This window comes from Talpa occidentalis, unplaced genomic scaffold (assembly GCF_014898055.3).
Source record: "Talpa occidentalis isolate TD23 unplaced genomic scaffold, MPIMG_talOcc4v2.1, whole genome shotgun sequence".
NCBI classification, from domain to species: Eukaryota; Metazoa; Chordata; class Mammalia; order Eulipotyphla; family Talpidae; genus Talpa; species Talpa occidentalis.
Genome location: NW_026555331.1, coordinates 25,738,146 through 25,754,966, shown reverse-complemented (window position 1 = coordinate 25,754,966; position 16,821 = coordinate 25,738,146). Strand labels below are relative to the sequence as shown.

Sequence of the window (16,821 nt, the reverse complement as noted above, 5' to 3'; positions counted from 1 at the left end):
TGTTCTCTCTGTTTACCTCTTTAACCTCATTTTTCACTCTTCTCCTGCCTTGGATTCTAAGATGTAGGCTATGTATCTAGGTAAACCCTCTACATCCCTTCCCACCAGCCATCCTATTTCATGACTCCTGGAAATTATAATAATCATTCAACAAAATCCTTAAGACTCTGCAGATGCTATATTCTGCCTTCATCCTTTTGTCTCTGCCATGATTTTAATATTCCTTCTGTGTGCTTTGCAGACTACCCTGGTACTCTGGCTTCACATCTAGCAAACAAATATAGAATATACCATAAATATACAGAATATAACAAGCAATTATGTGTCTCTTGGATTTTGGGACCAAACTCTAGATTTTTTGAAAGCTAGCAACTGAATTACATCATTTCACTTTTCCCAGTAGATGGAACAGTACCTGGCATATTACAGGAACTCAGCAAATATTTATTAAATAAAAATGGATTAATAGTCTTATATGCTATAAGAGAATCTGAAACAAAACAGTTATCATACAACATTTTTTTATGAATGGAGATATTTATAAATCATATGCTGGTAAAGCATGATTATATTCTGAGCTGATTTTGACAGTGAGAGAAGCAGCTCTATTTATTTTTATACAAGAACTGGGGTACAGGCCAGAGGCACAGGAGAGTGAGAGGATTCACCAGAGACAGAGTGGGGAGCAGAACAGGCAGATGGACCGAAATACACTGCTGAGGGTAGCTGCGGGCAAGACAGGAGAGGTCTGCTGCACCATGTGGACATCTCCCCTGCCAGCCGGGAATGGAACCTGTGCTGCAGAGGCTGTGGACAGCTTCACAGCGCTGCACTCAACTGTCTGCGCCACTGGGGAGGCCCAGTAATTAAATTATTGATTACATAATAGGATGTTTGCCTCATGTGTGTTCAATGTATGTGATGATGTTTTAATCACCTCTGAATGAAAATGACTGGTGCATATTTAATAGTCAGGGTACCTGATTATCCTCCCCCAAAGAATTCTAAATTTTGTTTCCATGGTATTATCAATGCAAACTATTTAATTTCAGTAATAACTGTGAATTGCCAAAAGCATGAAGCAATCCACTAAGCTTTGACACTATGATAACACTGAGGGCAATATTTCTTTTTTTTTTTTTTTTTTTTTTTAATAGAGGCATGTTATTTATTTATTTATTTGTTTGTTTGCTTGCTTTGTTTATACATGCACTGGGTACAGTCAGAAGCGCGGGAGGGTGAGAGAATTCACCAGAGCCAGAGCAGGGAGCAGAGCAGGCAGAAGGACCGAAGTACACTGCTGAGGGGAGCAGCGGGTGGCAGGAGAGGTCTGCGCACCATGTGGGACCCTCCTCCGGTGGCCGGGGAGCAGCCGGGGATTGAACCGGTGCCGCTGAGGCTGCGGGCAGCTTCGCAACCCAGCGCTCAACCGCTGCGCCACCGGGGAGGCCCTAGGGCAATATTTCTTTAGTGGGTAATGTTTCTAAGAATAAATGTGACCAAATATTTGCAGACAAAGGTCAAACAAAAATAAATGTGTTACCCAGAAGCCAAATGGATACAATTTAGTATGAAATGAGTATTTGCCTAAGACACCACTATTGCCTGTTTGGAACAAGAAAAAGGGTTGGCGAATTATTTCAGAAAATGTGTTTATTAATTCTACTTAACATAAATGTATCTTACGACATAGATTTTTTTTTTAGTAGGAAAAGTTTTATGAAACAAAAAATATTACTCCCTATGGTCAATAATAGATTTATAGTTCTGGACCGAACAGATGTTTTGGGAAATGGTAAATTTATAGCCAACACTTCCTAGGAGTTCTTTATAAAAATAAATGACTTTTTATGGCATTTTTAATGACTAGGCAGAGATACTATGTGTTTTATGTAAACCTCTTTTATGTTTTACTGTCATCTCATCAAGTATTACTCCATTTTAGAGACAAGAAAACTGAGGTTAAAAGAACTTGATGACTGTCAATAGACACACTAGGGCACTGTATTCATGCATTTTCCATGAGAAAAAAAATTTGCTTATATATAGATAGCACTTAATAAATATGTTTAATAAAATCTTGTCACTTGAAGGAGAAGGAAAGAACTAAAGTTCAAAGAGTCAATTATATCATGTGCTATTTGTTTTTATAAGTAGTATCTATTTAATTTTTCCCTATCACTGTGAAGTATACATGATTATCCAGTCTTATAAATAATAAAACAGTTTTATAAAGGTTAAATAGTTGCCAATGACAAAGAATACTATCTAGAATGTTCTTCTCTTTTCCTTCAGTATTATGGGTTGTCTCCATACATGACGAGAGCAAGTTGGAACCAGAAGATCTTTAAGTCAATGAATTTTTTTTTTTGCATTTAAAAAAGAATATTTACACACAATCCTGTGATTTAAAAAAAATCATGTAATAAATGAATTTTTATTTATGGTGTTTTAGAATTAGAAAATAAAAGTTTATTTAAACAGTTGATATTTAATCCATTATTATGCTATTAGTCATTCAAAAATTTAAATATATCATCATTACAGACTATGGCTTAAGTGAAAATGAAGACATGCAAAGAATTAAAACTTTTATGGAAACCTTAGTCAGATCTACACTCCATGTTTGTGTCTTATGAATCCTTTCATGATCAAAAATCTAGTGAAAATACTTAACTGTGGGATTAAAGAATCCAAATATTAACAAAAAATCAAATAACATTTATGGACAAGAGAGTACTGACCCATTAGAATATAAGCTAGTGGGTTTTTATTTGATCTACTAATGTATAGTTAAGTTAGGTTTTATTTTAGAATTGTATCATTAAAAAGAAAATAAGTATCTAGAGGCATGCAGAATTAGACAATTTCTGTCTCTTTTTTTTTCTTTTTGCACATTCTATATCATAGAACAGAGAGTCTTTTTTTTAATATGCTTCATAGATATTATGGGTAGAATCAACCAGGATTGCCATCAGAACTGTTCAAAAAATATTTCTTTACTTGAACAGATACTGGTTGCTTGATGTTACACCCAAACTCCAAACCTAGCCAGGAATTTTAATTTTGAAGTCACTCCCCTAAAAATTTTAAAGACATATTTATTAGACAAATACTTAGAAAAGAAGTGAAATTATGATAAGTAGGCAGACATATGAGCTCTGTGAGAATCACCAGGGCTTGATATTTCTAACATCACGAAAAAAAAAGTACTACTCAACTCCATGTGCTGCAAGTCTCAGGATGATAAGAAAAATATGTTTTCAATCTTTCCCCAAATGTATTCAGTTCAATATGAGAATAGATATGTCTCATACTAGTACTTAATTTCTAAATACTCATGAGCTCTATTAAAATTCTCTGGCAAAATCCTACCACGCTTTCCTTCCAGTGGACTCTAACTCAAGGTTTTGGCAGACTCTGACTGATTAGCAGGTTTTTTCCTTCCCAATCACATTTTTGAGCACGCCCAAATGGAGCTCTGGGAACTCACTGTTTAAAAAAATATTCTTTACAAATTATATTAAGAGCTTGTTTAGACTATCTAAAGAAGATATAATTCAAGGTAATGGAGTGTAATAGAGAAATGTGAAATGTCTTTAAAACAAGATAATACGGAATTATCCTCTGTTTTCATATCTGTACATGAAAGTATGGAATTGAGATAATTTTTCATATTGTTCAAGTCCACTATTACATTAAAGGAGCCTCCACGTTATGTCTATTACATATGCATACTGACCCAACCAACTCATGAATGGTCTCCCATAAGCCACACTGAAATGACAATCGCAACTTTCAGATGTATGTGGTGTTCTTTCACTCATCGCCACTTACCATTCTATCCTCACTCAGGAAGAAAGATAAGAGAGCACAACTACAGAAGATGACCTTAAGTTCCAAACTGAAGAGTTCTCCTGAGGCTCAAGAGAGGTTCTGCTAAGTGGACAAGTGCACACAGAGGCACTCACTCAGTAATTGTCAGGTTGATGGATAGACGGATGGATATTTTCTAAAGAGACACAGGTCTGCAATATTTCCAATGGTTAAGTGGTTCCAGACATACTAGTCATGTTAAAAATGTATATGTCCACTCTCACAGACACCCCAAAATAAATGTGCTTTAGATACCCTAGTTGGTTTTCTTCACATTGGACTAATCATAAGTGATCTTAAGAAATACTTTTCAAAACATATTCTTTATACTAGTTATTGGGAACATCTATTTTTACTTTTTCCTGTAAGCAACTCATTCTTTCCTTCTCTATAAAAGAAAAAAAGCTATTATTAGTTTTAAAATGGGAACCCTTCTGAAACTCTCCCCAACTCTCTGAATGACTCTTTAACATTGGCTAAATTCTGTTTGATATATTTAAGTGCTCAACACAATAATATCAAGTATTTAGCCATGGCAGTATTGTAGATTTTATCTAAGGTTAAAAATAACAAGAAAGAAGAAACTTGAAGCTCTTTTAGAAAGATACTATATATTCACCAATTCAATTACATTCTCTTTAAGTTAAAATCATAAAAAAGTCACTGCATATTTCATGAAATGCTTCTAAGAAGAAATCTCTTTTCTGCTTTTACACAGCAATCAATGTAACGCAGAAAATTTTATTGGATATTTACTTTCTCCATGTTAAATAAAATATTTATGATACCAATGTGAGGAAGAAATTCTTACCACCTTCTTTAGTGCAGAGGTTGACAAGGCTATGCACTGTGTCCATCAGCTCCAACTGTTGCTTCTGAAGGACACTGTTGTTGTTGGTGGCTCTGTTCAACTGTTTCTCCAGTTCCTGGATTATATATGCTTGACGAGTAACCAAGCCTTGAAGGTTCTCTTTCTCTTCTTTTAAGGTGTCCAGCTCTTCCTTGTGCTTTCCCTCCATTTCTAAGATTTTATGTTCTAATAAACTATAAGGAAGTGAAGATAAGATTTAGTTTCAAAAATGTTAGACAAAAAAATGAGATTCAACTCTTTCTGAATTTATTTAAAGGAAGAAATTTTAGTTAGATATTTCACCATGGAAATATTTTTTAAGAGCAATTCAAGAACATGCATAGGAGTTATACATATAGCATGACAAATGAAGAATCATTCAATCGCTTGACAGAGTAACGTTTGTTTCCTAAATATTTATTTCCAATGTTGCATCCTAAGGAAATGGGTTCAATGAGAAAACACATGAGGAGAAAAGTATGAACAAAACATGGGACTATTTTTTATTTCCTTTGCTTCATTCATTTGGGATTCTCAAAACATTAACAGTGATTAAATTTCAAAATAGTTCTCTGGTGTCAGGGAATAATGCATTTATGCAGAAATTACAGGACCAGGAAGTTATGGAAAGTCACAATGAGTTAAGTTTCTTAGGACTTCTGATACCTGGTGTGGTATGATAACCACCAGTTTATCTCTCAATTTGTGCTTCAGGAGGAAGCATAAAGGCATGACAATTTCCCAAACAACTGGATAAATGGTTCTGAGAACAGAGACTACATTAGGTGGTTGGCAATGGTCTTACAAAAGGACTTGGGTTGCTTTGTTTCAACTGAGGTTGATGCAGTCTTCAGCCAAGCACCTTCCTGCTCTGGGACATACTCCCCTTGCATATTATTGCATATTAAAGATGCTAGGGAATGCAGAAGCACTCTAGCAGCTGATTTGGAATAAAAAGCATTTATAGTTTATAGTATGTATTATACTAGTATTCCTCAGAGTAAAACCTTATTCAGTTTTATCAGTTCTGTCAGAAGGTTCAACCTGTTCTTGGTTTACAAGTTAACATTCGAATATAACATACAGGTTTGGGCACTTAATTTACCATCAAGAAACATAGCATTCATTCAATCATTCCCCTAAGTTTTCAAAAAGAGAACGTTGGGGAGTGTTTTAAACTTAATGCTTAAATTATAAAGAGAACATGTTTGAAAAGCCATAGTTTCTAACTCCATGTACTGGGGAAAAGCTGGGATATCCGTCCTTTTCATGGATTAAGAAGAGCAAAGGGAATTGCTTATGGGCATTCCAGATCTCTCTAAAAAACCTGCCCCCAAGAGTCTGTGACCCAGCAAATGGTAGAAATGTTGCCTGCTGAAACAAGCATGAAAAATACCAGAAAGCTTCTACATTATAAGACACCACCAATTTACAACACTTTTGGTAGCATGCCCAGATTCACAGATGAAAAATTCACATTGAGACCCATTAGAGGCAGCTCTGTGACTTCTGCAAGATAAGAAAAGCCACTCCTCTCTTTTCAGTTGCTTTCCTTCAACAGTAAAAGCAGTGCTGCCCTGGACTGTTCATAAAACAGTCAGTTTATATGGACATTGGGTGTAGTAATTTAAAAAATGTGACTGTCATTTAAATTGTTTTTTAAAAAATTAGAAATGGAAAACTTAGGCAAGGAAGTTAAGACAATAAGGCAGTATCTGTTAAGGAGTAGGTACAATTTATCATCATTTAGTATTTCAAAGTTAGTGATAAAAATCCGGCAAAACAAAACTGAAAAACCTTCTGTATTGGTTAACAAAATCATCCCACCTACTGGTTAAGTGTTCAGTGTATTTGTTGTGGTTGTAGGAGGAGAGATTCTTCATACCTATGAATTTCTGACCTTCAGTTTGAGGATTAATAATGATGCTCTAGTTCATCCCCAGTTTACTTTTGATTTTTTTTGTGTGTCTAACTCTGGAGTAATGATCAGTTATAAGATGGCCATAAATTAGTTAGTAAACTTTTTGCATTGATGCTTTCTACTTTCCATTTTTGATGTATTCCTTGTTCAGAGGACATATACTTAAAGATCTATCTCAGATGTCAATAAAGGGGTTTTGTTCATTTTGTCAGGATAATTTAGAAAGAGTTATGATGCAAAGTTCATGAAAGATGTTGTGGTGCCAAAGGAAAAAATTCTGGACACTAACATGCGGAAGAACAAGCCTGCATTTCCTGAGTATAAGGTATAACTTACTTATTATGTTACAAAGTTTTGATATTGTATGATTTTCATATTCACTAAACAACCTTAAATGCACGATAACTACCAGGTGTCAAAAGTATCAACATGGTCTGTTATCTAAGAGTAGTTATTTATGTCAAGTAAAGAAGGAACTGCTCATGGAAATAAGACTACACTTAGGGCCGCCCCTGGTGGCGCAGGCAGTTGAGCACTGCACTATGAAGCTGTCCGCAGCCTCTGCAGCACTGGTTCGATCCCAGCCAGCCGGTGAGGGTCCCACATGGCACAGCACACCTCTCCTGTCGCGCCTGCTGCTCCCCTCAGCAGTGTATTTCATCAGTCTTCCTGTGCTGTCTCTGGTGATACCTTTCACCCTCCCGCACATCTGTCCTGCACCCCGGTTCTTGTGTAAATGAATAAATAAATCTTTTTTAAAAAAAAAAAGACTACCCTGCATCACAAACACCTCAAAAGATTTAGAAATTCAAATAATATGCATGAAAATAACAAGAAAATTGGAAACATGCCATATTGTTTCCTAATGGCATTTATCACCAGTTAATTTTCTCTTCCAGTCATTTTCCCATCTTATTAATTCACTTGGTGCTCCTTTAATAACTTTTATACTCATGTAATTATCTATTAGCTTTATGTATTAATGTAAAGGAACACGAATGATAACACTTCAGACAAGACTCATCTCTTGCTGACCTTCCATTTCTCTTGACACCACTCATCCCTTACTTCCATATTCTTTTCATATTTGGCTCCCTACAAGTCATTTTTCTTTGCTATATCTCATCCCTTGGTTATTGTCTACTTGGGAAGTCAGTCCTTCCTCATTACAATTTCCAATTGGTTTGAATCCCAAATGTTCTTACCAGAAAAATTCATATAGTACCCTGACTTATTAATAACATTGTTAATACATTGTTATAGTTGTACATCATTAAAAAAAATCTCTTATTTTCTTGGTTTCTATAGTAATAGACTCAATGGGCATTACCATGCTGAGTGTTTAGGTTATAATGTAAATAATTTTCTCAAAATCCAGCAGACACTGTGCAGACCTAACATTTAAAACTATGTCTTCTAAACAGAATAGAACTCTGTCCATATCTCACTGCTGTGAAAACTAGAATTAGTCTCATCTCTTTGATTTAGTATATTATCAACCTTATTTTCCCCAACCATTGTACCAGAAATCAAGGTATCACCTGAATATCTCCTTATTAACTTGCTGATCTCCATCTGGGTATTTTGGGAGTTTGCTTTCACAATATTTCATTTTATCCATCTCTTATCACATCTAAAAACAAAATTTCCTTGCCAAGTCAAAATTTTTTTCTAAATCAGAAGACAGATTTTCTTAAGGATCAGTCTGTGCTCACCCCTGTGCTTTTAAATTTAATTTTCTTACTCCATACACTAATCATATGCCCTTTTGTTATTTAACCTTTTCATAGGCCCTTTAATAGATTCCCTAAAAAGGTCAAGGGAAAGATCAGCTCAGCTATCATGGAGAACTCTACATAGGAAGACTACTGAAGGACATTATAACGCCTGAGTCCTAAAATTATGTAGATAAAATAGCAATATTTTCCCCAATACTGGCCTTGAGCAACAAATGTAGCTTAGATTTAAATGCATAACTAACACTAAGATGCTGATTCCCAAACTCCAGAGTACTACCTTCTAAAGTGCAGTCAATATATTTTTTTATCAGGTGTTACTGTTCAGAGTTCTATTGTCAAGTTTTGGAAAGTCTATGTTAAATAAACAACATTATTAAGATGCATCTTTCAGGATCAGTGTTCCATAGAGCAACAATTTATGATATTCTGCATATATATATATATATATATGTATATATGTAGTGGCAGGAAGGGCACTGAACAAGTTTTATGATTCCAGCAGACCAGATGGGTAAAGGAGGGATCCTGGAGCCCTCGGTGGCTTTCTCAGGCTTTTATTGAGCTTTTACATGTAGAGCAGCAACAGGTACATGGCAGGCAGGGGTGCTGGGGAGCCAGGAGGCCGGCAGGCCCCCAAGCCCCCAGCAGGTCTTCACTCTAGGATTCTTTCTCCCCTTCTCTCTCTCCTGCCTCTTCTCCTGCTTCTGCTTCTGTTGGTGACTATCTCAATACTGAGCCATGGCCTACAGAAGTAAACACAGCTTACAACAATGTAAAACTGCAGGTGGCCCATCAGGCCAGGCAATCCTAATAGTGGGAGGGTAGAAAAGCTGGAAAACCATTTACCCTACTATTAATATATATATATATATATATATATATATATATATATATATATAAAGAGAGAGAGAGAGAGAGAGAGAGAGAGAGAGAGAGAGAGCTAGAAATCCCAAAGACAGAGTTTCTCACAGAATTCTTAATACTTCCTGTTTCCCATCTTTCTGGAAACACTTTGAGAAGAGACATGCATAGAATTTTGGCACTTAACTTCTCGTTTGAGGCAGAGGTGCACTTTAATGAAGAATAAAATAAACAAAATAATCTAGGCCTTGAACTTCAGTAAAAGGTTCTAGTTGAGTGTATACAAATCCCTATTTGAAGTTTTTGGTTGACTTTTTCCCTTCATTTCCACAGTCTGTCTCCTCCAACATATCTTATTGGAAATATTTCAAATCATTGAACACATCTTGAAACTTTCACAGAAAAAGCTCTCCCTTTCAGATTGTTTCCCACAATAGAGTTCTTAACATAGCAGCCAATGAATTTACACGGTGACAGTTGCCTAAGCTCTATGTGTATAAATATAGCCCTTCATACAAGGAGGAAGATGTTGAAAATATAGAAACTATCTCATTTTAATGTGTCTGAGCCTACTTACAGATGTTTTAATTTTTTCATTACTTTTAATATGTGTTATGTCAACATGTGTTGTAAATATAGGTTTATATACATAACTTTTTCCTATTCAAAGAATGGCATAGTAAGATCAGGATAAAGTTATGATTTAAGTTTCTGATTTGAACACAAATTACTCTCAAAATATGAAGTTAAGCATAACTCATATTTGGAGCAGAAACATAAATAAACATTGGCAAATTAACTTCTTAAAATTTGGAGTAAATAAGAATAAGCAAAATATGTAATGGAAGCCAGAAATCAAGAAGAAAAAATATTGATACACTTCATGACAAAAAATATAATACTTCTATTAAAAATAAGCTGAACAATAAATGACAAATGACAGAAAATATTTGCAATATATAAAATTGCAAAGTTTTAGCATCCATTAAAGAGATTATAGGAATTACTAAATCAAAGATAAACCATTTAATAGTAAAATGAGCAGTATAAAAGAATAAGCTAGGCACAAAAACAGAAATGCAAGTGGTGATTAAAAGACATACAATCTAACAAGTAGAAATCTCTCAGGTAGACAAGATTCACAGCAAGTATTCGGGAAATTTAAAGTCATGTACATTTGGGGAAAATGCAAACTGCATGAAGAACTGAGTTTCAAGTGTATACATCATTATATAATTTAATGTTTAGGTTATTTTTTTTTAAATTAACCAAGGAGATGTGGCTTGGAGAAATGTTGCCTAGGGATTGAAAGTTGGGCTGTGTTAGTGAATTTTAGAATGTAGACCAGTGACTTTGGTTGCCATTTATTTATATGTGTGGAGCTGAAATAGTAGTACAAACACTATCTCTATGTTATTTATATTAAGAACAATTAATATATTTACAGTATTTAATGTAAACTATGCGATTTTTTTAAGTTGTGTATGTATGTATAAATAAATGACATTTGTTGAGATTGAGTTACTGGGACATTTGCCAATTCATCATTCATTCAATCTTCAAAAAGCATTTAATACTATCTATACTATATGTAGAGAATTTTGCCTGAGAGTATGAAGACAAAGATAAATAAAACAATCTAAGTGTTTCAGACAGTCACCACCTAATAGTAGAACACACACACACACACACACACACACACACACACACACACTTTGAGATAATAAGGTAATTAAAAAGATGGGGAAGAAAAACAAAATATAATGTTATCATATATGCTGCAATGAGAAAATCATTCTGACAGAGTTAGAGAAGGGTTCCTGGAGAAGGTGACATCTGCAGTAAGTTCTGAGGGGTGGATAGGAGTTTGTGAGTTAAACAAGGAATGAGAGGACATTCTAGACAAAGGAAACATTAAACATGTCTGAAATAACATATGTGTTCAGTCTGATACTAACAATTAGCATGATTAAACATGTAGGTGAGGTACTGTTTTCAGTGTATTATATGCATTAACTCAGTTAACCCTCACATGTACTCAAAGCACTGCTATCACCATCATCCCTATATCAAAATTAGGAAAATAAAGCATAGAGTAACTTGCCTAAAATTGCACAAATAACACATGGTGGATTTGGCTATAGCAGAGATCAAGAGAAAGTAAAACCCAGGCGGTCCAGTCTCTGACATCATGTCTTAGCTATTAGACCATTCTTTCTAAAATATAAGAAGATTTGTGGAAGGAAGTTTAAATAATTAGGATTATAATGGCCATGGGGCTGTGTTTTATCCTAAAGAATTTGAACTTCCTTCAGTTACAGAAATCATTAGGGGGCTGGGCAGATGTTATCTAGAGATTAAAAAGTTGGGGAGAGTTAGCATTTGGGGAGGGGACTAAAACAAAAGAGAAAAATACTCTGAATACTTGCATTTTAGAAAGACTAACAGTGTTGTAAATAATAGGTTTGAGAGGAATATTAAGGCACAGTCAATGCAATGACTGAGACAAGAATTAATGGGAGTTTGGTGAAAGACATAGTCAGTGGAAAGAGAAAGAACAGTGTTAAAAAATATTTAGGAGATGGAATTGATAGCATCAACAATGATGGGTGAGTTATGGAGAAGGAAAAAAAAGATGATGGCCCTTGGATTCCAATTTGATTCAAAATTCTGTCATACGCTAAACTCCAAAGATTAATGAAATTCAAATGAAAGAAAATGCTATGTGCCATAAAATCAATTTTTTTAAACATGAGAGAACAAAAATATGTCTTATTCTATCAGTGCTGAGCATGCTCCTCTTATAAATTATAAACTGCGGTAGCAAAAAATTCAAATACTTTTCCTCGATCTCTGATATATAAACTTAATATAACTCAACCTAATATAATGCTAGAAATTAGCAAGATTTTACTTGAGTATTTTGTAAAGAACTTATCAAATGGAGCATAGCTTTAATTAAAAAGACCATGATTTTGCTTTTCATTTCTCTAGACATATTAAGTATTAAAATTCAGTGCTTAATTTTGCCACTGCAATAGTTTATTTGCAGGGATAATTTGATATTTTAAAATTACATATGCTTCAATCACTTAAAATTAACGTAATCACTCTCCTTATAATCTAGCTGGAAGACAGATGAGGCCTGCCAAACAAGCTCAGTAAATTCCCAAGGTAAAATAAATAGTTTATATTTCCTGCTCCAGTATTAGGAGGAATAAATAATGATCTATATAGAGATAGACCAAAACCTACTGACCTAAACCTTTCTTTAATTTTATATTTGTTTGCATTTAGAGGATAAATTGACAACAGCATCAATTAATCTTGAGACTGCATCATGTTGAAAAAATATTTTTATAATAATTAAGACAGAGAATCATCATGGATTTGAACTCCAGATCTTGCCATACACTAGGTTTTTGTCCTGGGAAAATTACTTCACCTCTTTCAACATTAGTTTCTTTATATCTAGAATGGGCATAATAGTAGTGAGCATGCAAGATTAGATGGAGGACACCAGTAGAATATATAAAGAATCTTGTACACACATTCAAAACTGATATTAATAACTAATAATAGATAGTATTTGCTGAAACTATGGCTATCACATGTCTATTTTCACTTCACTCTGAAATGTCTTATTGAAGATTTCCCAAATCATTTTTCTGCATATTCAACACAAGGATCAAGAAAGCCCAAGTCAAGTGCTTTCACCTTCATAGACATGGGGTACAGATACCCCTTTTTGCATACTATGGTGAGGCAGAAATTTTGATGAAGTATCGTTTTTTGCCTGACTGTACTTCCACCTTGGAAGATTTGGGGTTAAGTCAGAGATGGGCAGGTATCCTAAAATTTGGTCACTTGACCAAACGATTAGACCAAAAAAAATCCAGTTACATATTTGGTTTGGCTGAAGGAATTTGCATTATGACATCTTTCTCTGTTTTCTTCTTCCTTAATGTTTTGATTAGAAGAAGCAGGACAATGTCATGTCCTACTTTGGAGTCATACCAACCCCTTATGTGCAGGGAAAATATTAATGTCTCCCAGTTCTTGAGTTCTTGGTTATGCAATTTCAAATAATATGGGTCACTTACTTCCAATTGTTGTTTCCTTAAGGTAAAAAACAAAATAATGTCTGGAGATTAGAAAACAACAAATAAAAGAAATAATTTCCTAAAGAAAGCACAGTGGAAGCATCTTGGAGTTTGTTAAGAAAACAAACAGTAGAGAAAATGTTTCTAATCCTATTTCAGCTTTGTGCCTGGACAGTTAGGGAATAAATAAGTGAATTTAATGAGGCCAAAAATCCATTTTCAACCCTACTAGTGATGCATTTAATTTGTCAGGATGTAAATCAGCAGGACCTCTCAGCATGATTGTGTAGTATAATCCTGTCCATAAAATATTTCTCGTTCTGCCAAAGAAGTGGTGGACCCTCCTAAGGGCCAGCTCACTGACTTGGCAGCTGAGGCCCCATCATACACAAAGCTGGTACACATACTCAGACACAACCCCTGACATTCCTTGGGGAGGAAGCAAAGCTTAATTTAGATAATCCCCTTTGCAAAGTGTATTAGCTGATCCAAACCAGACCTGGCTGACTCAAGGCATCTTGTTCCTATGTTTCAGAGATGCCTCATTGTAGAAACAGTTTCTCATTGCATTTGGAGGATTAAGATTCATTTAAGGAATAGGTAGGGATGATCAATAAATTATTTTTAATATATACAAACAGTTTCATGCTTGTCTTTGACCTTCTACCCACTTAAATGGTGGGCAGGCACATTACTTTGTTGTTCTAGAAAGTGTTTGGCAGAGTTCCTCTAATTCCATCTCACAAATGAAAATAAACAATGAAAACACAGAGAATAGGGAAAGTATGCTGTGTATCATAAATGAATATTTTTGGCTTGCAAAAAGAAAAACACTTTTTTCTAAGTAATTCATGGAAAAATATGCCTGGCTTAAGAATATATGTACCAGCAACACTCCATTAGACACACCTGGTCCTTCAACAGGAAGACAGATGGAAACTATGTCAGAGAGATATGGCAATGCCAGAAGATGCCCAGAACATTGATTTAAAAAAAAAATACATGACAAAACCAAAGTGATATAGGTCACACTTGAGGATCAAAAGCGGTAGGTGTAAAAAACAAAAAAAACAAAAAATGGTAGGGGTGCAGAGAGGAGAAAAAGATGCAGGTAAGTTTTTGTCAGCATGATAACATAAATGAATCCAGATTAAAATCTAAATCCCTGAATTCATTGTGAAATACTGTTTTGTTGGAAAAGGGAGATGCTACAATTATGAAATAGATATTACCAGCAGTAAATGGTATGAATCACATATGTAAGAAAACTTGAATTTTCCTCAGACACTGGAATTAAATGAAGGAAAAATTCCAAAGGCATGTCTGCACTGGAGATTAGGAGTCAAATTCTCCACAGAGCTTGTGGCACACACAGAAGCCCCTTCTTGACCTGCAGTTCACAGGTAATCGTCTTGCCAGCAAAAACCTTACTCAGCTTCATGTTGCAACAGAGAGATTAACTTTTAAGCATTTCACTTTAAAAAAATAATAACATTTCATGGTGAAATTTCACAGTAGGAAATAATGGCAGGTGTTATATCAAGAATCATGGTGGACGGTCAAACAAAAAAGTACAACGTGGTCTGGAATTAAGATAGAAGGAAGAGAGAAAAAAACAAAGAAACAATGAATATGAGAAGGAGGAAGAAAAAGAGAAAAAGTAGAGAGATGGAGAAATTTGAATATAAGAAATACTCAAAGACAGCACTTCTCTTTGTAGTGAAGGATGAGCCCTTTCAGGCCTCCCAGTTTTTGGTTTGTGCTTTCTTTTGTGGTATCCTGACAGCCAGTGTCAGATGTAGACAAAGAGGTAATACATGGATCAGCAGAGGAAGAACTGAATTATGTAAATTCACAATGAAAACTTCATAGATGATAAATCATATGTGGTAACATATTGAGTGAGAAATGAATTGAAACCACCCTAAGTTACACCTATAAAATGACAGACCATGCAGCTATTAAGAATGGTGACCAGCAATTCCACTCCAAAGTATTCACCCAAAGGACACAGAATCATTAATTCAAAAGGGCACCTGCACCCCTTTATTTATAGCAGCATGATTTACAATAGCTAAGCTATGGAAACAACCTAAATGCCCAAAAATAGATGACTGGATCAAGAGATGTGGCATATATACACAATGGAATACTATTCAACCATCAAAAAAGATAAACTCATGCAATTTGCAGCAACATGGATGGAGCTGGAAGGGATCATGCTCAATGAATAAGCCAGAAAGAAAAAGAAAAATACCAGATGGTCTCACTCATAGCAGGAATTTAGAAAACCTAAAAACGGACCAGGAGAAAGACTAATTATAATAATGTAAAAATCAAAATCAACAAGCAACTATAAGCCAGACACACTATGGTGGGGGTGGTCAAAATAAGGGGGGGGTGGGAATTGTATGGGGACTATAACCAAGATGAAAAAGCATACATTGTGCAAAAATGAAAAATGGGGCCTCCCCGCTGGCGCAGCTGGTTGAGCACAGTGCTGTGAGGCTGTCTGCAGCTGGCTGGATTCCTGGGGAGCCAGGGATATTCCCACATGGCATGGCACACCTCTCCTGTCTCACCCGCTGCTCCCCTCAGCAGTGTATTTCGGTCCTTCTGCCTGTTCTGCTCCCCGCTCTGTCTCTGGTGGATTCTCTCACTCTCCCACGCCTCTGGCCTGTACCCCAGTTCTTGTATGCATAAATAAATAAATCTTTAAAAAAATGAAAAATTATATAAAAATACATAAAATAAAACATTAAAGAGAATGGTGATAAAGATACAGTTATCAATTAGAAAAGACACTTATGTTCAAAGAAAACAGGCTATAAAACTACACAGCATGATGCAACTTTTTTGTGAAAATAAGTCTATAAATACAAATATGCAGCTCTGTCTTTATGATGGCATTCTGGTACTTAGAAATAGAAGCATAGAAAAACTCCTTTCTCTATGTTAAATGCATATTATTAATAATCTATGAATATGTAAATATTCCTATGTTCTATGAATAAGGTAAATAACCTCTGAATAAAGTAAAATTATCATTGCTTTATGTATTAATTCCTGGACAAAGCATGGTGGTTTCCTAAATCAAAGGACAGTTGAAGTATAGCTGTTATGTGTATATAAAATGGCAGTAGGATAAATGGTACTTTTCAAAAGTATTTCAATTCCAGAACATTTCATCATACAACCAGCTCAGGGTCAAGTTCTGTCAAGTTTATTTATAGTTACACAGTTTAGCCCACGACATAGTATAAAGATAAATAAATGTAAAACTCAGAAATGCAAGTCAGAGGGCATGAGTGACGCCTTTCAGACTCTAAGTCAATAGCCAGGTTTATCTTCCTTACTGAAAGTTTAATTATAATTGTTGTCATTAAAGTCTATTTTTACTGGGGACTGGGGAATCCTTCTAAGTTGCAGATAGTATCAACAGACCAGCGGTTGGAGCAGGCAGGGCAGGAT

At 35.1% G+C, this 16,821-nt stretch overlaps 1 protein-coding gene across 2 annotated transcripts in view; it reads right to left on the bottom strand.

The window, feature by feature from the left end:
* Nucleotides 1-16,821, bottom strand: part of ANGPT1 (angiopoietin 1) — a 224,052-nt gene that overhangs the window by 67,598 nt on the left and 139,633 nt on the right. The window contains exon 4 of one of the 2 annotated variants that reach the window (XM_037502770.2): nucleotides 4,688-4,920. In XM_037502770.2, coding sequence (XP_037358667.2) covers nucleotides 4,688-4,920 — 233 coding nt within the window. The remainder of the gene's footprint in view (nucleotides 1-4,687; nucleotides 4,921-16,821) is intronic. The other variant, XM_037502775.2, reaches the window with a different exon arrangement.